The sequence below is a fragment of the Harpia harpyja genome, chromosome Z (genome assembly GCF_026419915.1).
Source record: "Harpia harpyja isolate bHarHar1 chromosome Z, bHarHar1 primary haplotype, whole genome shotgun sequence".
Taxonomy (NCBI): Eukaryota; Metazoa; Chordata; class Aves; order Accipitriformes; family Accipitridae; genus Harpia; species Harpia harpyja.
Window position 1 is genome coordinate 85,888,548 of NC_068969.1, and position 25,795 is coordinate 85,914,342.

Genomic DNA, 25,795 nt, shown 5'->3' on the forward strand with positions numbered 1-25,795 from the left:
TAAGAAAAATTATTTTTACTTCTGCTGTATTTTTTATTGTTTCTTCAATCTGACATGGCAAACATATGGTATATAGCCAATCGATAAAGTATGTTATTCAAACTCACTCCAATAATTTTGATTCTTTTACTGTCTCTTATCCAGATATCACCAACAATCTGTCCATAACTTCTTAGAGAAACTATGGTTCAACTAAATATCTTATTGATTGTGTTTTCTCACATAGTTTTGTTTTACCATGGAAAGTGCATAAAATATGATTTAGATTACCTTATCCGGTAAAGCAGAATGAGTCTGGTTGCTTCATCTACATGAAAGATGTGATTTGGGGGATACCACATTCTGTCTGTTTCACTCATGAGTGCAAACATGTTATGATACACTGGCATGATACCTAAACAAAAAACAGAGAAATAAACATTTATAGGAAATTGTTTTCACAAAGAATCAACCTTACTAAAAAAAAAAATTGTGGGTTAAAAGTAGCAGATTGGCACGTACTCTCCAACTATTCATTGCACTGCTCTATCACTGTCAACAGCATTGCAGTCATCACCCCATAACCTGCAGACTGTTTTTGCTCGTGTATTTTCTCATTCTTCCTTTATGTTCTCTGACTGCAGACTGTGTTCACCTGTTATCCTATACTTCACTGTTAGATTACAAGATTTTCTCTGTGTGGCATTTAATAAAATGGCTTCTTAGCCTCTCTGTTTAGTAACAGCTAACAACAGTACATTACCTTTTTCCTTACCTTTTCCAAAAATAGATGTCAGCATTGAGATTTTAGACTGATGCAAAATTAGAAGCAATACAAAGAAATTCGTTATGATGAGGACAACCACTTGCCATTTACATTTTAGTAGCTCAGTTGACAAAAAAACCAAACATATACTGTTAATTAAGCAAAACTGGAAAATATTTTTTTCCCCTCAACAATTCAGGATTGTTTTAATGAGAATTGACAAGCAATCCTACTTAATCACAAACTATGGAAACCAGCTGAGCATCGACTCTTCAGCAGCACCAATATTTTACTTTGGCTCCCAGCTGAAAGTAGAGCCTAACATAAGACAGATACCACAGCATTGTACTACGCTGCCATGTTGTGCATCCATGCAATGCCAGTGCTACGATCTGGAAAACAGGTTAAATGCCTGAGAACTGACAGCACAAAGGGCTGAACTTCAACCACTGACAGATATTTTGAAGACAGAAAGAGATACAGGTCTAGAGGTTAGAAAGTAGGATGAAAATTACAGTGTGAAAGTCACAGTAGGTCATAACAAGAAAACTATGTTTAAATCAAAGCAAGATACTTTGGAGGAAGAAGGCAAAACATATTGAAAAAAAAAACAAGATAAAGACAACAAAAGTAACTTAAAATGACGTTAGAGATGAAAGAATTCTAGGAAAAGGTGAAGTACCCACAACCGTGCTCAAAGACTTAGAATGAAATCATTGAAATTCACACAAGAAACCAGGAGAAGAAAAACCACAACACCCTTATTTATTTCTTTCTGTTCTAAACAACATCTAGGTAACTACTGAAGAGGCCAGACCCAAATTTCTTTTGTCACATCTAAAGTGCATGTAAGACAACCCATTAGAAACAAGTAATCAGCTCCACATACAAACTGCATAAGCTTGTGGAACAAAAACTAATTCAGTCCTGAAGAACAACTAACTTAAATTTGTTACAAAATGGGGTTTGTCTCTGTAGGGAGCCAGTAAGAGGGCTAAGAACAAGAGGTCTGTTGTGCAGATGTCAGATTAAACTGCTGAAATCTACAGACTAATCAGCTGACACTTGTTTAAACTAAAGCTCACCAAAATATACCAGAACTACATGTCCTAACACATGATTTTCTATGAAAAGGAGTCACAGACTTACAGGAAACTATAGAAATGGAAAGCATTATGTAAAGTAACCAAAGAGAAACCAAAACTAAACAAACCCCCCAAAGGAATAACCCTGAAGGGATTAGTAACTGAAGGATTGGCTGTAAATCTAGATGTTGCAAATTTATGGTGCAGTAAGACATATTTGATCCATCAGTTTTGAGAAATATCAAGTTAACTCTATTTTATGGAGTTAAAAAGAAATCTATCCCATGTAACCAAACATGGTTCTCATTTGATGTGTGAAATGGGATCAACTAGATTACATTACAGATCAGTTGTCTATAAAGCAGTAACAACTGACTTAGCAGTTTTAAGGCTGTGTGGTGTCTGTATCCCAAATACTTTCACATCAATTACAGTGTAATGCTTGTGAATCACCAGCCTATTTCAGGATTCTAGCCAGATGCTAAACACCGTTCAAGGCAATGTTGAGCATTTACCTAGTCTCACTAATACATTTCCCCTATTATCAATCCCACGTAAGCACAGCAAACATGAAAAAATTTCCAAGTCATATTCTTAAATTCAAATGTTATGCTGCTGTATTTCACCAAATACACTACACCCCACCTTTCAAAAAAACCAAACCAAACCAAAAAAACCCACAGATATTTCAATCCAGATCATATCATTGCCATTCTGAAACTTTAACTATGCAAGGAACATGACTTTGGAATTCCCTCTACAAATCAGAAATGTTGGCATTAAAAAGAAAAAAAAAAAAAAATCGAAAAAAATCCTCCTTCCTGTCTTCCTGTGTATGAAAAGTAATCTATGCACTCATCCATCCCTCATACTTTAGCATTTTTAATTCTGAGTGGTAACTTTCACTGCCAGTGCTCAATGACATACAGATCATATGTGTTTTTCAAGAAAAGGAGTTACACTTTTTTCTTTTTTTCTCCCCCTTAAGAATTACACATTTGCGCCAGAATATTGCTACACTTGAAAAAGTTCAGTGATTATACAAATAAAGCAAATCCCCTTATTAGTGTCTTAAAAATTGGCCACAAAAGTCTGGTGAAAGCAGAGGCCAGAAATGTCTCTTTTAATGTAATTCTTACCAGCACTTTTAATTACAGGGACTTTTCAAGCAAATGATAACTGCAGTATTTAAGTGCTTTCTTCAGAAACAATGAAAACCAAAAGACTGGGGCTGGGGGTGGAGGTGCGTGGGGGGTGGGGAATCAAAGTCTTCTGATAAAGCCTAGACATGTCAACAACAGTGAAAACTGCTGAGAAATGTATCTTCAACGCAAGCAAAATCAGAAAAGCTGTTCACAACAGGTACTAAAAAATCTCCCCTGGATTTCTACACTGCACTAACCATGCTATCAAATCAATCAATGATTAATTAGGAGAGGAGACAGTGACTCAGAGATAATAAAGCAGTATTGTTCTCCACTTTGCTTCTCCAGCAAGACCTATTAAATAAATTTTCTGGACTACTGCAAAGACAAAAACCTATCTCTTGGCAAGTATTTTATTTGGTATGTAAGGCTAAATAAAGGAGCCTCATCATGCTATACAGACTGTCAAGTAACATCATGAAAGGTTATACCTCAAACTTCTACCTGAAGCCTAAAATAAGAATGATTTGCATAGTAGTTTCTTCCTTTCCTCATTACAATTTGAAAGCTCCACACCCAGACAAGTCACACTACTTCTTTTACCCTGAAGCAGCTAAGAAAGTAAAATTTTACTGTACTTCCTCCGTTGGCGTTAGGTACCCTTCCACCCATATAGTATATTTTCATTAGGTAATGTCCCTCTGTAAAGAAAAAATAAAAACCCAGAAACTGTACATCATAAAAAGCCAGACACCACTATGAAATGTGGAAGCGATGTGTAGCCTACAGTAGAAATAGTGTCTTACAAAACTGTCAATTCAGGAATATAAGTAAGTCACCAGACATATACAGATGAAAGCAATTAGTTGCATGGAGTTAATTATTCAAAACAATTTTAAAATCTCCAATTTTCAAAGTCCAGTACAAACATTAGTCAGTTCTCACATACAATTGTCAAGTAAACTATCTAAAACTTACGAAATCTTGTACATACCAGATGGAAAATCACTTGGCTTCTCTTACATAAAAATATCTTACCCTCATCTTTCATACAAACTGAAGTCTTACTGAACTCTGGCATCACATTCAGTGTCACTACCCTGTCAACCAAATGTTTTCTGAATAGTTAATCAGAGCACAGGTTTCCTTTCTTGGCAAAACAGAATTGCCCAGAGCTCTGACTAATTAATTCCTTGGGGGTGGGTGTTTGTGTGTGGATTTTCAGGAAAGGCTACCACTTAAGAAAAACACAAAACAAAGCAAAACCCCACAAACCCCCAAAACCGCCTCCCCCCCCCCCAACTCACAATGGGCAGTTACAATCAATGATAACTCTGAGCCACGTGAATTCTGGAAATTCAGCATGTTAAGGATAAATCTGCTTAAAATTCTCTAGCTACTAACAAGGAATCTCCTCTGAACCATACAAGCAAAGAGGTACTACAGATCATCCCAATCATCACATTATGCAACACAGCCCCTCCCTTGAAAATGTTTAATTGACTGCAGACACTGTCAGTGCTTAGTCACATTAAATGTTTTGAAACAGTGTTTTCACTTTGGTATAATTAAAAATTCTCTGTTATCTTATGGCCTTCCGGGAGGCACCAGCAGTTTTCAAGGAAAGTACCATGGAACTTCCAATCTATTTTCAAATCAGATGGATGAGAATTAAAAGGTTCCTAGGTGGAGTTTCAGGATATCAACATTAAAACAAACACACACACACAGAAGCCAACAAATAGAAGGTCTTTTGTTAACTGCTAGCTGCCTGTAACACAGCAACCCAGTCAGGATTATCAAACTGGTTCCCTCTTGGGATTCTAGTTCCATTAAAAAGTTAAGATTTCAGGATTTAAGAAGGGAAGGGGGAAAATCAGAACAGAAGCCTGTCAGAAAGCAGATAAATGAAGTCAGATAGATACATCCTACAGAACTGTAGGGTTCATATACACTAGGGGGACAAGCCATAGCAGAAATGCAAGATGCTAAACAGAACTATGCTCCTTGGTTGACTTTGCCACAACATTTTTCAGTGTGCTATTTAAAAGTTAAAGTCACTAGCTCTGCATACTTTGCCAATAATTTAAGATTTTCAAGAACATGGCACAAATTTATTTGGCTAACACCAAAGCAATGCTTTCCTTATAATTGTGCTTTTTTAAACTGTGATTTACTAAATCACTTACCTAGAGTAATATAAAAATACTTTCACTTCATTAACTTTAATTCAGTAACAATTGGATTATACATACAAGTGATGCATATATTTTTTACGCATATTTTTCAGCCAATTGAATAAATCAACAAATAGTTAGTTTGAAAATTAAATTATTTTTCTATGTAATACTGGTCTTGTATGTAATGTATTATTGTGGTAAGTTACAGTGTACAGTCCACAGCTGGTTGTTTGGTGTTTTGGTTTGGTTTTTTTAATTACTTTATCCGATGATAAAAACCCTTAAATCCACTTACAAGAGACTGAGCAGTATCTTATTGCAAAATTATTGGTATAGATTAGTTACACTAATATAGTATAAAAAACATCCTTCTTATTTGTATACAAATAAGTACATCCAAGATTCAAATTCAAAGGCCTCAGATGTTCCCAGTAGTCTGTATCTGATTTACCTACACCACAACAAAATTCAGTTCACGTTATTTTCAGTTACACCTTCTAATATTTAAACACAGATTTCTAGATTTTTTTATAATTTACACTTTGAGTAAAATAAAAATTATAAACAAAGTTTATAGTTATTCTGTAAACAATCACATTTATTTATTCTGTAAAATATCACATCAAGCTTGCATTATCACTCTCTCACATCAACGCTGATGGCTTTCCTGAACTATTACTACTATTTGTGTTTGAATGGCCTTGACTGCTTGATAGTTCTATAAACTGGTTGTAAACACATTAAAAACAGCTTAAAAGAGAAATTTCATTTAAGATTATTTGAGAGAGTGGAGCAAGTGAAAGGGTTTAAGATCATGATTTGGGAAAACAAGTCTCTGCTACTGTATTTAGAGGACACATCTAACAATTATTCTGTAACCTCTAGAACAATTTATTCATCATATTTCATTTCCACCATCAGCTAATTCCTTTAATACTACCTTCTCTCTTAGGCTGAGAGCAAAGACTTCCCTTGTTTTTGGTGTGACATTTATAATTTTTTACATGGCAATCAACATACTAGTTAACATAAAAGAGCTGAACTACGACACTGACTAGTCAATTTAAACTTAATTTCAAGACACTTCATTTATTCTTGCATTTCTGGTTAGAAAATGTGATACTCGGTTTCATGTTCAGACAGTTTTCCATATAAAACTATGAACCTACAAGAAGTTTCCTATTTATTATATTTTTCCAGAAATGGAAAGGTTTTTTAAAATAAAATAAGAAAAGGCTTAGCTTCTGCATGCATGCCTCAAATTGGCATGCAACTACAGAATAATATTTAGACAAAGTAATATTTATATAGCCCATACATGCCATATACAACAGATCTAAAGTCAAGTCGGCACAGACTGGAAAACCTTCAATTGTTTGAACTGTGTGAAAGGTACATAACAAGACTGTCTCTGTGACTGCTGCTGTTTGCCTAGATCCAGTCCTGCTTGCCACCAATAACAAAGTCATACTTTGATGTAACCAGCTCTGCTATCAACAGATCTAACAAATGCTCAGATCACAGAGAAAGTTAATTAACAATTACCAAGTTTGTTATATTTCGGACATGCCTACTACCTGAACCACTCTCTTCTTTATGAAGTATTCTGATTCAGAGCTAACTCCAGAAAAGACAAGTCTTGCCAACATGTTATTTGATTGTATAGGCTTTGCAGACCTACATGTTCTGCAATGCAACCACAAAACCTCCTAGAAAAAAACAGAAAATAATAGTAAGTGCTACCTCATGATTTAAGCACTAATAACTGTTACGAAAGAGAACAAAAACCTGCAGCCATTTCAGCCTTTTCCACCAATTTAGAAAGAAATGAATTTACAAATTCTTTTGAGAAAAACGTTGTATAATACTGCCATAGCAGCTGCCAGGCAGAAACCACTCTTCAGAGGACTTCATCTACCTCAGCTCTACAAGGATAAATGCTCAACATGATAAAACACTTTATTTATACAAGTGAGTATAAATCACTACTGATACACTTTAGAAACTCCGGTGAAGAATGCTGAAACAGTAGAAAAATATAAAAACAACTTGATTAAGAGTACTATTCATACAAAATAATTTTTAAAACAGTAAAGTATAAAAGGATACATCTAGATGCTAGTTACTAGCCATACCAGCAAAACAGAAACTGGTATCCAAGGAAGCTAGAAGCCTTGAAAAGGACTGGTGAGGTCTGACAAAACAAGCAATAGAGTATGAAGTCTTCAGATGATGTCACAGGAAACAAGACTAATTAGATTTGTGGATTAGCAGGAATTGGATTCTGTATGTTTGTGATGTGGGTGAGAAGAATATCATACATGGCCTGTGCTGCACATTTTCCTGGGAAACTGGAGATAGTGCAGAAGACAGGCAAAAAATTAGAACAGTCACAACATTCAAGCTAAAGAAATCAATCAGTTTAAGTTTTATCAAAAATAAGACCTAAAGATAAATTGATTATGGCACATAAATATCTCCCTAGGGCTGGTGATTGGGAAAGGCAAAGAAAAACATAGGCTGAATAAACATCTGAAAACTGAAGCAAGAAAAAACTCAAACCAGAGAAAAAGGAAGAAAAAAGTAGATAATCCAGCAATAACAGTAGAAACAGCTAATCAAACTACCAAGGTAGTTACTATTCCAGTGAATTCAGACTAGCATTGGAGATCTTCTGGAAGGTGAGCTGATTCATTGAAAGGATAACTGATTCATTAGAAGAGTAACTGAAAAAATTGTGTTCAGATGACTTGTTATTCCCCTATCACAAAAACAATCTAGTCAGATAGGAAGCAAAGGAAGCAAGGCACCTGATGTCATGGTTGATGACACAGTATATTCTTTCAAAGACCATGTTATTTTGAACATACTGAATCTGATGGATACAAGCCCTCTTCAGTTTAATATTCTGGCAAGTTGGTACATGAATATTTAAGTTAAACAAAGAAGCATTTTTTCCCACCACTATCTAGTAAAACTGTTCTCTATTTCACTCCCTCAGCAATACCCACAGTGACTACAACAGTATTTATTTCCATTTAACAAATATTTAACTATCACCTAATGTAAAAATTCAATACTACTTTAGCAGTCAGAAAATTAAGAACCCCCTACCCTCCCCCAGCCTTACACACCCTTAGTTGCTGTACCTGAGGGTCTGAACTAAGCTGACAAACCTAACAGAGGCAAAACCGAAGCCCAAAAAACATGGGCACCAGTGCTAAGAAATCTATCCTTATTACAGAAATGAGTATGGGCATATTTTATAAAGTGGGGAGACAATACTTTTTTTTTTTCTTCAACTGGAGAAAAAAGACTATAGAATCTTGGGGACACAGTGGAAGGTATCTGGAAGATCTTGATTTGAGTCACCATCAAAAAGATACCTTAACTTTGAGAACACTCCCAGGTCCATCTGTCAAACTCAGACCTACAAGGTCATTAAAGCAGCACAATCTCACACAGCTGAAACTTTGCAAACCTCTGAATACCATACTGCTTCTTCATGGTCTCCCAGAGTAAATCCCAGGCAGTGCTTCTGCTGAACTCATCTGTGCTTATCTGCCTAAAGCTCTCATATTACATGAAGAGCAACTATACAAACGCAGATCTTAGACTCTGCCACACCTAAAGAACTCCAAGGAATAACAGGGCTTAAACCCAGAAGAATCTTTGTGAAACTAGCATATACAAGCAAATTACCGACTCACAGCATGCTACTCAGGCAGTACAGGACATTCAACAGCACAGAAAAAACTGACAGATGCCTCCCAAAAGTAGTCATCAAAACCATATTTAAAAACAGTATAGCAATCAAAAGACAAATATCATAAAGGTGTAAGATGTCTGGAGATAATAAAATGTACAGTCAGAGACAGCAGCTTCGTATTTGTGACCCACTAGAAAAGAAAGATTTGGAATTACAAGCCTTTTAAATTCATTTGCACCTGAAAGCTAAAAGACAAATCCAGCCTTGTACTACTGAGAGCCCAAAAGATATGGAGATACTCTGTGTACGTGTGTGTGCGTGTGCGCACATGTGCATGAGGAACAAAAAGACAGTCACTATAATATCCAAAGTTTATTGGAATTAATCTTTTTTACTCACAAATTCAACATACTTTTGCAATGAAAGATGCACACACAAAATGAATGCTTGAATTATTTTACTATGGGTCTCAGCACCTGTTCATGTTAAGCTCTGGGTAAATGTAAGAATTCAAAGACTTTTAGATATAAACATGTTTTGTTTATTTATTTATTTCAAATACACTACCCTGTCATATACTCACTTTATTTCCTAAACGATTATGAAAAGCATTAACGACACACATACACAAGCAGTCATGTTATATCTAACAGAACAGTTTCCATCTGCAAAGTGATTAAGCATGTATAATATACAATATACACATAACTTCCAGGACCAATCTGTTTTGCAGGGTTGCAGGAAGTAATTCAAGCTATTTCCAGCTGCTGCTGTGATTTAACTATCCAAACTACATCTCAGCTCAACGAAAGAAGACTTCCAGGTAAAGGATAGTATACCCTCAAATTATTTGAAAAAAGATGGCAGTCACCCAATTATAATCTCAGTTTCACAACCATTCTGACAGGAACAGTTTTGCAGCCTGGTGCCAATTACTTCTGATACTGATTACTTCCAAAAGAATAGAGAGATTAGCATTTCCGTTAAAATGCCACCATTTTTATGAGCTCTGGATTATTAAAAACTTTCTGAAAGAACAGAGAGATTAGCATTTCTGTTAAAACGCCACCATCTTGATGCACTCTGGATTATTAAAAGCTTTCTTGCATTAAGTTGAATTTTACCCCTTCATTACGAAAACCATTAAGTATATACTTACCACAGGCTTTACAGGCAACAGCACAAATCTCCTCTGCAACATATTCTCCAGCTGGAAATTGAAGGTAGTCTCCTCCTGTCTTCCCAGGAGAATGATAAAGGTACACTTGAAGCAATGGTTCTGTCTGCTTGGGTGCACTGGTATTCCCACGAATGTCACCATTCTGGTGGACAGTAGAAGTTGCTGTGCCTTCCGTATTTGTCATTGTAAGACAGGCCATTGTTTGTTTTGGTTCTGTTCAGAGCATTTGCCTAAAAGAAATGTAAGCAGTACTTCTTGACTAAGTGTATTTGGTTTTGCTTGTAATACTCCTATTTAATGATAGTACTGTTCTGACACCAGAAAACCACTAACAGCTGAGGACAAGAGAATGGCTGATAACGTTTACTAAAACTTGAATTTCTCTTTGATTTAATACATAGCCCTACTCTGAAAAATAACAGACACTATGACAGGAAAAACAAAGATATAAATTGGGAGTCTAACTAGAGGATTTATTACTTCTCGCTGGATTTTAGACAGTGTGTGCTCACCTGTCCAACTAAAACATGCTAGTTAAACCTGAAAGCCAAAATAATCCCTTTAATGACATCTGTGCCACTTATTATATTCCCAGTTTAAATGCAAAGATTGCACTGAGAACATACAAGACAAAACAACTAGCTAGGTCACAAACTGGCACTGATGAAGAGAAGGGTAAGAATAGCACCTTTCAGCTGAGTTTTAGTCTTAAGCAGACACTTAAAAGAAAACATGCTAACTGAGGTGAGACTCTAAGTAAGCATACTTGTTCTGTATCTATGAATGGAAGGACTTCCAAGACCTCCTCCTTTCAGACTAATCATTTAAGTCAATTCATAATGAACTCAAGCTAAAAATCTTCTCTGATAAATGTAATTAAAGAAGAGAAGAGACTAATAACTCAGTATAAAACCACAGGTATATTGGATAATGCAAAAAACCCCCCAAATTAAAAAAAAAAAGTGAGATTGACAGCATATTCCAAAAGCCAGCTGAAGAATGTCTTTGCTCTTCTGCAACTCTATCATAATTTTTAATCTATATAATCCATGCTTATGATAAAAGCTTTGATCACAGTCTATAAGGCTTGCTGTTATTAAAACTGATTCCAGGTAACTACCACCTGGAATCCAGCATTTTGTATTTTGAAAATGCAGAATAGGTCTAAACAAGACATTTTTTAGAATCATAGAATGGTTTGGGCCACAATGAGGTCTCCCCAGGGCCTTCTTTTCTCGAGGCTGAACAACCTCAACTCTCTCAGCCGTTTTTCATAGGAGAGGTGTTCCAGTCATCTGATCATTTTTCGGGCCCTCCTCTGGACTCGTTCTAACCGGTCCATGTCCTCCTTGTGCTGGGGATCCAGAGCTGGATGCAGGACTCCCCAGTGGGGTCTCATAAGAGCAGTGCACAGGAGGAGAATCACATCCCTTGACCTGCTGGTCACGCTTTTTATATGATACAATTGGTCTTCTGGGCTGCAAGCGCACATAGCCAGCTCATGTCTCATTTTTGATCTACCAGTATCTCCAAGTCCTTCTCTGCAGGGCTGCTCTCAATCCATTCACCTCCCAGTCTGACACTGGGGATTGCTCCAACCCAGGTGCAGGTCCTTGCACCTGGCCTTGTTGAACTTCATGAGGTTCATACAGGCCCACTTCTCAACCCAGTCAAGGTCCCTCTGAATGGCATTCCTTCCCTGAAGCCCATCAGCTCCACTATTCTTAGAATAGAATCATAGAATCATTTAGGTTGGAAAAGACCTTTAAGACCATCGAGTCCAACTGTTAACCTAGCACTGCCAAGTCCTCCACTAAACCAGGTCCCTAAGTGCCACATCTACACGTCTTGTAAATAGCTCCAGGGACAGTGACTCAACCACTTCCCTGGGCAACTTGTTCCAATGCTTGACAACTCTTTCAGTGAAGAAACTTTCCCCAACATCCAATGTAAACCTCCCCTCATGCAACTTGAGGCTGTTTCCTCTTAGCAGACAAGTCTCCAATTGGACACACTCAGTTTTCCCTTCTTTGCTCCATCCAAAGACCATTGCATCAGCACAACAGAAACATTAAACATGGCAAAAAAATTTAATTGTTCTTCATCCAGAATAAAAAGTTGAGCACTTTGAGACTAAACATATTGGGAGATGTTAATCTACCTGTTTGCAGAACATATTTCAGTATCATTTTCTGGGGTATACAGAACAGATTTGTTATCATATTGTAATTCAAGAGAATTTCTGTGTTTGTGTAAAGAATGTAAATGTTCATGTAAAGAATTCCCATAGCTGTATAAATAGATTTAATATACCCAGAACCGGACTTTTGTAGGTAAGTTACTCAGTACCACAGAAATACGTATTTGTTTGTCAAAAAGGAGCTATGTACCAGGTCCACACACATCTGAAAGTGGTTGTCTGACATAATCAAGACTCAGTGAAAATGCAAAGTGGCCTGTCCATTTATCCACGTAACAAGAACGTGTAACAAAATCTGGATGGAATATAAACATCTTGATTTGGAGATCAAAGCTACCAACTATAAAAATCTGATTCTGGTACTGATGAACAGAGGATTTGATCCAATAGGATTATTTTAATGTTCCTAATCTGGATAATATTTCAAGTCACAGCTTCTAAAGGATGAGATTAATCAGCCCCCATATTGCTCTAACCACAATCACCAGCATCTACAATGCAACATGTTTACATGCAATTCTCTGCTGCTGTCTGTACCTCCAATGCACCTAACTGAGGGTTAATTTTACCAACCATGCTGAGCTGCACTGATTCATATGGTTCTTTTTAAGTTAACTAGGAAGAAATTAATTGAGATTGAAACCCACCACTTATGCAAGAAATTCCAGTAAAATGTGGAGGATATACAAAATCCTCATGATTTAATAATATGCAGCATTCACAGCCCCATTCAGAACAACATTTTTTATTTCTTATGGGCAATGGGCTCTACCAGTTTTGCAAAATCTAAACTCTGTTCTTCAAAATAATCCTCCCCCACCTTCAGTTTATCTCCATCCCCCCACCCCTCACCCCCCCGGGAGGGCAGCAGCATTTCTAAGGAAACTTCCAGGGCTAGGACCTTAAGACATACCACTTCAAACATACAACTTTGGAAGTTCAACAATCAGAGCATTCTCTCACTACAGATAAATCCCTGACTGTTAATTACCTTTTATCACTTGAGAAATCTCTGTATGAAACATGAGAGTGATGAAGCCCTTTAAAAAAGCACGTCAGAAGCCACCCACTTGCTGCTGGTATCCACAGGTGGTCAGACAAAGCAGGCACACAAGCAGTGGTGGAACATCATGTATCTGCAATAAAAACACATTTAATATTAAAAGAACTTTAATGGCTGTGAATCATATATAATGCATCATTATTTAAGAATTCAAACCTGTGTTTAGGTACAGACAGAGTGATCCACTCCTATCTCATTTGCCCAAATTCCTGTTGTCTTTGCCAAGAACTTTTTAAATTCAGGTTTTTTTAAAAACAAAGTTAAAAAAATTTTTTTTTTTAAAAACACATTTTCAGTACTGAGGCTGCTCCTCAGTTCTAGCAAGAAATTGGTGTATGAAACAGACACCTGACTTGAAATATAATTACCAATATTTTTTTTGCACTCACCATGTTTTTCTTTTCTGTGAATACAGCATCAGTTTAAAAAAACTGTTGATGGCATTACAAGAAGAAAAGAGAAATGAAAAAGAAAAAGTAATTACAAAAAGAGACATGGTATATTCACTTCATGTAGTAACACTCCCTTCAGCCAGAATAATTAATTCTATTTGAAAACTGACAACAGCTACTCATTTCAGTTCATGTGGAAGTTAACACCAAGTGTCTCGTAGCAGGAAGGACAAAGGCACACCCACCCTTGCTCTCTTTGCACAACATTTCTGTGGTTGCAAGAAACACCATTTGAAAGCACTTAAGCACAACAGCAGTTTCCTGCACCAGTAAAAAAATAAATTCCCTTTTTTGACCCGCCCAACATAGGAAAGGGCCTGACAGAGAAGCAAAAATTATTTAAAAAACTGAATAGATGGGAAAAAATTACAATGGAACTTCAAAGGGGGCAGAATTCAGAATGGAAGAACTCCGCAAGTTTTATATTTGATGACTCTTCAGACAGAAATCTCCCTGGACAGGAGAGAAGGAAATCAACACAATTTCCTCAGCACGATGTGCTGTGTCTACTGAGTCTATCACCAATAGCCCAGGAAAAAGGAACCCATCTCAGTGGGCAGCAGATTCAGCTTCTCTCCCCACAGAAGTCAGACTATTACGGCAATGATTAGCATTTCTCCCCTTGCAATACTGGCTTTAGACATTAGCAGTTTTGCCTTGTTTGGACAGCTGTGTATTTTGTATGTACCTCCAGGGATTCTCCTTCAAATGCTGTCTAGCCAGCCAATTAAGATCTCATCCAAAGTCCAGTACAGTCAATGCAAGTTTTCCAGACCTGTATTAAAGGGCTGGAGGGGGAGAGCAGGGGTTGTCTGGGGCAAAGCAGTCTATCACTGACCTACTGAGCACACATTCCATGCACACTGATCTGAGAGCACTGGCTTCAAAGCACAGAACACCACCTGCTCATGCAGATTTCAGATTGAAGGGCATTGCTGGGTATTCTAAATTATTTTCTATTTTAAAAGTACTGTTCCATGCTCAGAACTGCCTTGCATTCATCATTCCCAGTCAGGCTCTCGAGTTTGAGCTGCATGAAGATTTACGTGACTGTAGTTAATTATGTAGTTTTTCCATAAATTCCAGATCAATTGCATAACTTCATTAGCTATACGAGACAGCTGCTAATGAACTGAGGGAACAAACAAGGTTAAGCTAAGAACTCAAGCGACTTCTACTCTCTGCTAGCAGACCCCAGTGGAATAAGGGTTGCAACATTTTGAACAAGCTCAGTGACATTGAAGCTTGCATTTCAAATGCAAAAATTGGATAAAGCAGCCTAATATCAAGTCTATCCTTCTTCACATGACAAACAAAAATGATCGCTTGCTTATGAAAGAGCAGCTCATAGCTCTAGACAAAAAGCAAGGAACCTTGGAGATGAAAAACTCCAAGCTGAACAGGCTCATGGTGGTTATAGTAACATATTTCTCCCTCCCTCTCTCTGGTTTTTTTTTTTTTTTTTTTTTGGTAAGAGTCAACCACTTCTTCTGTACACATTTACAGGCATACCTATTTACAGGATCTGCATCAAGACCTTATAAAGCTATTCAGTTTACATACTTTCAGGCTGAGTAAGTCTCATCGGACACAACTTGTCCTTTCAGCAGCAGAGTTGCAAAGAATGTTACCTACATTCCTGGCTGTACCAATTTGACAGTGCACAATTTTGCCAGTGACCTAGCTCCTCCATTTCCCCTTTCCCTCCAATTTGCTCAAGTCTACACCAGCTTAAATTTCTGGCAGCTGCAAGGATTTAAATGCCCAATTCCAAAACAAACTTGGAGTCTAATGAAACTCAGTCGAAACAAATCAGGCCATCATCTCAAAGTTGCCATTATCTGCAAACAGCACAATACGGAATTTGTTATACAGAGGAGATTCTACAACCTCTAACAGTCACTTCTCAGCAAGCCTTCAGAATTCCTAGAAATACAGTTAGTGTTTATTGCACCTGTGTCACTGAGTACCTTGAATACTCAATTTACTACCAAGAGAGGAGAAAGATCAAAATAGCATTTTCTTTTGACAAGTAAGGCCTTGAAGACATAGGTTGTCTCCCAAAAACTCAACATGTTTATTGCCAGTAGACTAGGTCATCTTGTGTAAACTGAAGATGACAAAAATGCGCAAACTTTCCATCTGCTTATACACATGCATCCTTCTTTCAAGAAATTTGAATGAACATTGTAAACATCAATCACAAAAGCCTTCCCAAGTAATGGTAGGTAGGTGGTTAAGATTGTAGGTAAGAGACTAGAAAAGTCTCACAAAAAGTGCTAACAGGTCTTACATTAGTCAGTAGTAATGGGAGAACATCATTAAGTTCTGAAGAGTATTATGTATCTTGTTACAGAACCACCAAAATAAATTTTTTACCTCTAACACCAAGATTAGACTAAGAAGAAAAGTCAGTTTCCCATTTGTAATTGTTTTGGTTAGCTTGTTTGGTTTACACTTAATATGTATACTTACTATTTAATTATAGTGTTGACAGTTCAGTTTGAATATACAGACAAATGGAACATAACTAAACTTTCCCATAACACGCACCCATCAGGCCTGTTATGCTATGAAAACTTTAAAATCTTAAAAGGTAACAATAGTATTCGTATTCTGCATACAACATGTAGTATTCCTTGCATATCTGGTCTGATTTGCTTTGCGTATGCAGGTTTGTTTTGGCGGGGTTTTTTTTAAACACAAGAGAATAATAGATTCAAGGAACTAAATGCATATGCTACTTTGACAGGCAATAAAGTATTGTATTTTTTAAAACATCAGCATGTGCAGAAATGCCACTGCTCTTTAATGGACAAACAAGAGATTTTGAAGTCTTTGTTCACTCAGAACATACTACATCAGCTAGTATTTCACAAAAAATTCACAGCAACAGATTCACATCTTTCCACCACATATTCACAAGAAAACATTCTTCTAACTTTATCAAAGTACTCAACAATACCTTTAAAAATACTAAGCAATCTGGAAAATCTCGGAACTTTTTCCATTGCTTAGACAACAGATGCCAAGTTTAAACATAAAGTTAATCTGTGCTTTAAATGCATCACCTTCTGCATTAAGAAAACTCTGTTATCTTTTCCCAGGTAATATTTGTTCTGACTTTAAAAACAGCTTTCACAACAACATAAAGTACTGTCTTAAAACATATTTAAAGATGTTTAGCAGAGAAAGAGTATGCCTTCAGTTTTCATGGTCTTTTTCTAACATGCTCTGCCTATTGGGAGATCTAGAAGTTGCCCTGCCACGAGGTAAAGCCACTGACACACAAAAACAACTGCTCATACAAGAAACAACTGGAAAAATTAAGTGATTCCAAAGGAATTTTCCTGTTATCAGCTGTACATTAGCATCACACAAGGATTTTTAATATAGCAAAATTTGAAGGCACATGGTAGCAAGCAGATACAGAAGGAAGATGGCAGACTAACTATCAATGACAAAACATATGCTAAAAAAAGTGGGGAAGATAACATTTGCTTACAGTTTTCACTTGGCAAACCACTGCCTGTACCAGCAATTCAGCAAGAGTCCATGAACTTTTGCACAAGGGAAGAGTAATGATCCTGGCCTGATCCACTCGCGTGACACACAGGGACTAAGTGGATAGAAGCTGTTAGTTCGAGGATTTTAATCTTTTCATTCTGATTAGGAATAAAAAAAAAAATAATTGCGACTTCTAAGTTCTTCACAACAGAATGAAGCCCTTGCTCTAGCTTATCCCAGGAAGAAAGCTACTTCAGGGTGCTGTCAGAAAAGCAGAATGAACAAGACATCCTAGAAGCCTCAGCATTACAGTAACCTGTGAAGTAGGTGAGTTACCACAAAAGCAATCAAATCAAAGACCTGCCCCCAAGCAACAGCTTTGCTTAGGTTCCATCAGAACTTTGGCAAAAGTCAGTCCGTATCTGCAAAACATTTCAATTTCACCATGCTGATAAATTTCAGCAAAAGACTATTTCATCAGAAAATTTCGAAGCAATTCAAAGGGTTGCCCAATTGTTTTGGCAAAGACTATCTCCAGTGGCATCTGAGGATCCTTAGTCCATTCAGAGCCACCGTTATCTGCACAGAGGACATAGGAAAAGTAACCACAATAGGTCAGAAAGGCCTTTTGCATGAAATATGTGAAAAATGCCACCAATTTCCCGTTATTCCCTTACACATCTCTCAAATTCTTCTAAAGTGATGCAATAAAAGATGACAACAGCAAAATTAGGACTAAGTGATATTTTCACAAGTCTGTCACATCATACTAGACTTTGTTTTGTGAACTGTACTAAAAACTGAATTCTGTTTAATAGCTCAGACCATGAAATAAGGGTTAATTAGTAGAGCATAGGTCTTCCCTAATTGATTCTTTGACTTCTTTCAAGAAGACATAAAAAAGGAATTGCCAATGCTCCTGTATGCATGGAGCAAATTAACTCAAAAGTAAAAAGTGTTTCTGAGGATTGCTTGTTACTAGTCTCATTCTGATGGGTGACTTTTGGTTACAAAAAATGGAGAACTACTGTCCTACATTGAACAATCAAAGCACTGGCTTCTATGTAAAAACAACTACCAGTGAATTACCAAGAAATTAGGAGACAATAAAAATAGGTTAAAAAAAAAAAATCACATTTCAAAGTGGAAAAAATATTCCAACTCACCACTAAAAGAGAATTTTTTTTTTTCTATTAAAAGGCATTTTTGTTGAAAACACCATCTAAGGGAAAAACCTTTCAATGACCTCTAGAGAACTAATATGACAGTTATAGGTACACTCACAAGTTAAAATAAATATTGAAAGTGCAAACAAAAGCAAAAAGTACAACAGCAGCAAAGTAGTCTGTCAAATTGCTTGGCTTTCTTAAACACTGCAAGATTGAGATTGTGGGGCAGTGATGCTGGAAAACACTTTTGAAGAAAGCAGGCTATCCTCTTCCAAATGCAATTCCCAGTGTCATAATTGAAGAGGGATTTGTCAAAACACGAACCAACAGTTGTTGCTACAGTACTGTGTGGCAAAAGAATAGCATCAACAGTTGCATAACAGATGCCAGTTTAGCAGATGCTGTCAAGAACCAAGCAGGCTACACTAAGCTATCAGAAGTCATACACATTTCATGTTGCATCCTGAGAGTGCTGAACAGTGGCACAGCAGACACCAGCCCTATTGCAATGGAAAAGGCTTTAAAACTGTTACTCTGCTCTCAGCCTCCAAAGACCTGTCCTTTCTCCTGTAGCAGGCAGGGATTGCTCAGGTAAATGTCTGCTCTCAACACCTTAACTGTGGAAGAAAGAACAGCCAAGACCCACCACTTGTCATACTTTGGCACTTCTGAAGGGCGTCAGACCTTCAACAAAGTTCTTTATCCTCTCCAACCATGGGAGTGCTCTGGAGCTCTGAGTCTATAAAAAAAATGTATCTTCTGGGCAAATAACAATGCAACAGTTTCATCAAGCAGAGTTATATCCTGGTAGAAAATGCAAGGTTCTCCTCCTTCACAGAAGATAAAGGGTTTCACACAGCAAACATTTCTGTGAGGAAAACCAGCCATAACTCTTTCCAGTTGCCATTAGCTGTTAGGATAAATTGCCCAGCTTGCGGTTGTTCAGGAAGCTCTTCCCAAGACCTAGATTTTAAAAAGTTAAACTCTTTTGGACTTTCCCTCTGAATTCTGTCATCTCCCTTTTCTTGCCCTCTTATCTCACTTCCCCAGTCTGGCAACTTCCCTCCTTAGAGGTTAGTAAAACTACTGCCTCTACAGTAACTGTCATGTGTGTTTACACTGTGCGCAGTAACTCAAGAGGGCTGAAGAGCTAGAATTTTCTCCCTGTGAACCAGAAGCAGAAGATTATGTAGTGGGGGGGAAGGGCAGTAACACTGCCAGCCTCCTGTAGGCAAATAGGAGGTACACAGAAGAAGGAAGAGCCAAAGTAAAGACAAAAGTGTGAAAACAAGTTTTAAAAACCTTTCTCCTCCACCAGTTAAGCCACTTTTATTTTATGGCTTACTCTCTTCCAACACAGCTTGAATTTAGTAACATCAAAAAAATGGGGGACAAAATGAAGTATAGAAAGACCCTGACTAGTGGCCAAGTATCAGAATAGCTTAAGAAAAAACTGTTACTCAAAGGCAGATCAAGGAAATTTGCAGTCACCTTATGTATACTGAGAAATAATTGCACAGAACAGTATTGCTATGCCTCTTTGCTGTATTGTTCTAGATGAAAAGGCATTTCCAGTTTCAACAACCAGAATATCATGACCGAGAGACTACTCTTCTCTGTCAAAATTCTAAATCTCTACCTTTAGAGATTAAAATTACACTTCTACGCTTTACTATACAGGGTAAAGTACCATGGAGAGTATAATCACAATGCCAGCCACCTTTTCTGCCTACAAAAAGACAAAACAAGAAGAGATCCACTACGTTCTTCACAATATTATATTCATAAGATGTCCCCCTGCCGCTCCCACTGTTGTGGGTTCTTTCTCTCCCAGTTTTTACCACTTGACAAAAGCAAAGGGTAAAGTGGTTTTGGACAAGAACATTGGATATGTTGCATGACAAAACATGCATGACCTTCTCTCCTGTAACATTTTTCAGTAAAAAATGCGGGGGATGGAAAGACTAGTAAATCTGAGACAGTCATCAAAAAATGTGAAAACATTTCCATGAATGAAGTTATCCCCTTACTTCTATCCCAGAAGTAAGGGTGGGATAACTTGTGCTTCAGCAAATTAGCCCTTTGCAGAAGTAACTGTCAGCATGTAAACAGGATAACATTTAAGTCAGAGTGAATCAGCAATCTCTACTGAACAGCCAAGAGCAATAGATGCCAGTGGCTCCTTTGGACTCCTCAGAAAGACTCTCTTCATCTTCAGCCTACCCTCCTTTTTCAGCTTCGGTTTAGAAATTGTATATCATAGGCCAGACCTGATGCAAATTTCATGTACGAATTCCCTCAAGGTGCACGGGTTTCTAGGGGATTTTGGTGTTGTTTCCAGCTCCCCCACAGCTTTGGAAAAGTGCTTAAAGTTTTATGGAGGAAACAAAGCTAGCTCTTTACAATGACACATCAGTTACAGAAACCTGGAACACTAATATTATTTAGAAGTGCTTAACTTTGAATTACATTTGTTTGTAGAACATGTAATTCCATATAATGCAAACTACAGAAGTTGTCTTACCTTACATTTTTATTTAAGTTTTCTTTGGTATTGCAGGAGCAGCTAAAAACCTAGGCAAGATTAGAGCCTGAAGCTCTAAATCAGCTAATAAAAAACCTGCCTTAAAAACAAAACAAACAAACCCCCACAAAACAAACAAAAAACCTACCCCAAAAACCACAACACTTCCCTCCTTGCCCCCCAACTTAGATCCTATACAGATTCAACAAAGCTACAAATGGGCATTGTGCATGAACTAAATCACATCTATAAATTCTTACAGAAGCAGGGCCTGGTCACATAATGTGATACAACAAAACAAAAAAGACCCTCCGAGACATCCAAACAACAATCCTGTGAGACAGTGCCACAGAAATATTTGAAATTAAGTGATTTCTGTAAATGAAAGTTTAATTAAATACGAATACTCTAAAAAACAGAACTATATAAATGCATTCACAAGCCTATCAAATAATGATTTAGAGTTTAATTACCGTATATATAAAGATTGCAATTTCTGTTATTCTTTGATAGAAGGGCTGAAGTATTTTTAAAAAAGTAATACATAATTTTTTTAAACCCTATTTTAATGCTTCATATTGTTGAATAATTTACGATAGCAATGTTGACATTTTATCTTTATAATTCAGGAAAATGTACTTGCTTGATAGTTTACTTAATGCTTCCTTAATCATCTATGGCCTGAGAGCTCTCCACTTGTTCCCTATCTGAAATACCAGCCAGCTTTTGCAAAGATACAGCACTACGTGCTTTGCCAAGATCACATTATCTCTGTAAACACAGATTGTCAGAAAAAAATGGAAGCCAAAAAACCCAGGGCTCTGAAAGTAAACAAAGGTTCATCATAAAACGTACCATTAGTGGAGATTCTGCAAAACTCTAATGAAAATGACAGGGAAAAAGAAAAGTTTAGTTAAGACAACCATATCTTCACAATGTAACATTTCAAATATTCTGTGTTCTCTTGTACATTTTAAAAAAAAAAAAAAAAAAAAAGGAGAGACAGACTCATGCTTCCCCACCACCACTGGAGGAGAGTCAAATTATCATCCTATGTGTCCAGTAGTTACAGAACTGTTTTGAGTATGATTATGGAATTCAATTGTACGCTTTACTTTTCAGAGAAAGAAAATATTCCCAATTAAGATACACTCAACAAGGAGCTCCCTATATTCATATTGCATATTTCCCCAAGTTCTGAAACAAGAATGACACAAAACTTTTTTTATGATTTTTGATATTACATCCTGAAAAAGCATAAGGAAATTGCAGAAAGCAAGAGTGTGAGAATTGTGCCCCAATAGATCAAAAAGCTCCGGCAGACTACTTGACACGGATTCAAGAAAAACAACATAATGGAAAAGCAAATAATGATTTAAATAGGGGATACAATGGCTGTAGTATAAATACCTATTTCAAATACAACTTTTTTTCTCTCTCTTAGAAACTAGAGTATCAAACTACTGGAACAAACAGTCAAGAAGGCAGTAGATTCTGTATTTCTTGATTTTAAAACATCAAAAGTAGATGCACTGTTGCAAAATAGGCTTTAGATAAACCCGTGTTACTGAACTTGGTGGTGGAAGAAAGCCGAAATGTAACTGGTCTATGATATATAGAAGATTAGGTAAGATACAGTGTTCTTTTCCGATTTCAAAATGCACTGCTATAGATTGTGCTATTATCAGTTCCTTTATGAGAAGGCATTATAAAATAAAGATGCAACACTTAGAGCATGACAGCATTTTTAAACTGATAAGTTGTTTATAAAAAAGTTATGTTACAAAATTCCCCACTGAACAATTATTCAACTATTCTTAAAAGTCTACCTGATGACAAAAAACTAGAAAAAATTTAGAACACTCAAGTCTCTCGGTACATAAGTCAAATTCCAACACAAGCTTTGCCTCTGAGCCCTTAAGTCTAGGGCTTTCATCTACATTTCAATCGCGGGTGAGTTCCCACTACTTTAAGGAAAGTTCTGCAGAGGTACCCACTCAATAATGCGAAGCAAGACACATTGGTTCTTCCTGCTAGACCCCACTCCAAGACAGAAATCATACTGGTTTCATCTTGCCTAAAGGTGGTATTTTCCCCACCCACTTTTGGATGGAAAACTCAAATCTACCTAAGGTGATCCATTCAAAATTTAGGATACTCTAGTCTCTAAATAACAGAACAAGATGGGCTTTTTCCTAGATCAGTCTCAAACTCGCAAACCACTTCAGTTTTCTACAGAACTTTTCAGCATATTATACATACTTATTTGCAGCTTCACCTCAGCTTTGCCAGACTAAGAATTTCAGACCTCTCTGCCAGGGTTTGGAACAAGCTACTGCAAAGGAGTAGACTTTCATGGACCTGAAGAACCACTTCCCAAGGCAAAACAGGAAAAGGTTCAGTATTCCACACTACTTAACATGTAGCCTATGAAGAGATGATAAAAACAAGCTATGTGATACAAATGAAAAACCCAGCTAGCCCCCCCCAAAAGACCTGTTAAAGATACTGCAGTCTCTTTGACACTTTTTATTTCATTGAATACAATTGTGTCTAATTAGATAAGCTGGAGCTAAGTCTAGAATACAAGTGAAATACAGTGTATTACAGCCAAGTTTTTTTGGAACTTGCGAACTACACTGAGTAAGACATGTCTCCAACTGAACTAGTTACTCTAAGAGGTTTTTGCACATACATTTTCAAGAATAAGACAGATTGCTGAGACCCACTGAAATCAACGAGAAGTTTAAAACTGACCATGGTCTCTCCTCTCTTCACGCATTCTTTGAGCTCCTGAAGATATACCCTAACAAACTACAAATTACAATTAATACTGTTAGTTACTGGATTTGTTAAATGTATATTGCAATTAGCAAACTATATCCAATTAAATATCCTAAGCAGGAATTAAAAATGTCTGAATGGACCACTTCTGACCAGGCATTTATAGATACTGGTATCTATAAATGGATATCCCTCTAGTCCCTCCTGCCCGTAAGTGTTTGCCACACCTGCTCACCTACAAGGAAACCATCTTTTAAATAGATTTTTTTTTTTCTTAATTGATACATAGTAACTTTGACCACTAGTACATGGAAGAAATAGCCCACCCACACATAGATCCAAACTAAACATCATTGTATTTGTCTGCCAATTCATCAAATAATGACTGAATTGAGTTTCATTTTGTTAAAGCAAATAAGCTCACAGTGCAACTACATCCCTCTGGCTGGCACAGAGACAAAAAGAAAATGTAAAAAAACCCACCCAAATAACAGGACAAGCCAGACCATGGCCTTAATTTTTTAGATCACTGATGGCATTCTTTGGTATCAAATTTATTTAAAAACAAAACCCCACAATGCAGCTTTGCTGTAGAAGACAGAGCATACTTCTGTCACTGACAAACTTAGCCTCAGTGCCATCAGGTTACTTCCACTATTCTAGGCAATCTTTACCTATTTGCACAACCCCATAGCTATGCATAGCAATCTTCGTATTTGCAGTTTGCATTGCACTTCAGTACTAGGGTGCTTTACATAAAACAATGTCACCTTTCTTATTTTCTAGATGTAACACAACTACAAAGGTCTAAACTATCTGCATTTAAGTTCATGCTGTAAGCCACTAGTAGATCAGATACAAACACAATTCTTTGTTTCACAAAATAATTAATAGAACAAATTTCATTGTAAAGAAAGAACTACCTCATAATTCCTTTCAAGGAAGGTAAATAGCCGAAAAATTAAGTAACACCATAAAGGAAGTGCTGCTGAAATCTCCAAACTGCTTAAACACTGCAAAAGGAAATCCATTTTAGAATTCAACCCTTACCATAACTCTTGCCATGCAGTGTGTCTCAGTTTCATTTTTCAGTTTTAGTACATAGGGGAAACCTCAGGCAGGGGAAAGAAAAAAGAAACTCTCCTGAACACACAGAGTTCAATACAAAGGGCATGTGTAAGAAAAAAACGAACCCTACCGAAGGGAAAAAAAAAAGGCATTAAGAGGGAAAGACATAGGTGCAATATATTTAACATGTCTCAAAGTAACACAATGATTCTGCAAACTGGTCAAGATTTCCACTCTCAATTACTCTTCAGAGTTCAGTAAAAAGAGAATTAGGTAACAACTGTGACACTACTATGAACATACCTATCAAAGCCTGTGGCTGTATTGTTCAGTACCTCATAGGTGACCAAGATATCCCTCATGCCTTCAACAGAAACAGGATTCTTAGTGGCTCTGTGGTACTGATCCAGTCTAAATGCCATTACTCTGTAAACTTAATGCCTCTGCATTATTCCCAGCAGTAAATAAAATAAGTTCACAGAACTGGGCTCTTGTTATTCTTCCATCCCCATTCAGGACTCATGGGTTCTAAAATAAGTGAAGCTTATCTCATTTAACAGATGCTTCCCCTCCCACTCCCCTGAAAACTGTTCATAGACAGTATCACATTTAACACTTGACCTCATCAACCTACTGGCATAAGCAGCATACGTCACCGTGACCACATATAGAGATAGTATAAGCTGCAACAGATCCTGCCAGTCACTTCAGACAGACACAGTCAGAATTGCAAGATGTGGTATAGCAGTTTCTTTTTGAGAGAAGAAGCTAAGGTAGTTTGATGACTCTCATAATCAATAAAGGATGTTAGAGACCCCCTAAAACCAAAATAATCTAAGAAGTGGTAGAGCATAACTGAGTCTTCCCTTGTGCTTCCTTTTACCAGCCACATGCTTTTGTTGACAGCGAGACAGTGTAATGGAAGGGTTCATCCTCTGGCGAAGGATTCCACCTCATCTAATGCAGAAACTTCCAAAAGCCAAA

General features: G+C 37.1%; 1 protein-coding gene across 5 annotated transcripts in view; it reads right to left on the bottom strand.

Annotated features, from left to right (window-relative positions):
• The window catches only part of JAK2 (Janus kinase 2), a 66,538-nt gene extending 41,200 nt beyond the window's left edge, over positions 1-25,338 (bottom strand). For all 5 annotated transcript variants that reach the window (XM_052777459.1, XM_052777455.1, XM_052777456.1 and 2 more), the window contains exons 1-4: positions 25,115-25,338; positions 13,236-13,380; positions 10,024-10,274; positions 271-394 (exon numbers count right to left, since the gene is read on the bottom strand). In XM_052777459.1, coding sequence (XP_052633419.1) covers positions 271-394; positions 10,024-10,243 — 344 coding nt within the window. In that variant the 5' untranslated portion in view covers positions 10,244-10,274; positions 13,236-13,380; positions 25,115-25,338. The remainder of the gene's footprint in view (positions 1-270; positions 395-10,023; positions 10,275-13,235; positions 13,381-25,114) is intronic.
• Between the last annotated feature and the right edge of the window lie 457 nt (positions 25,339-25,795).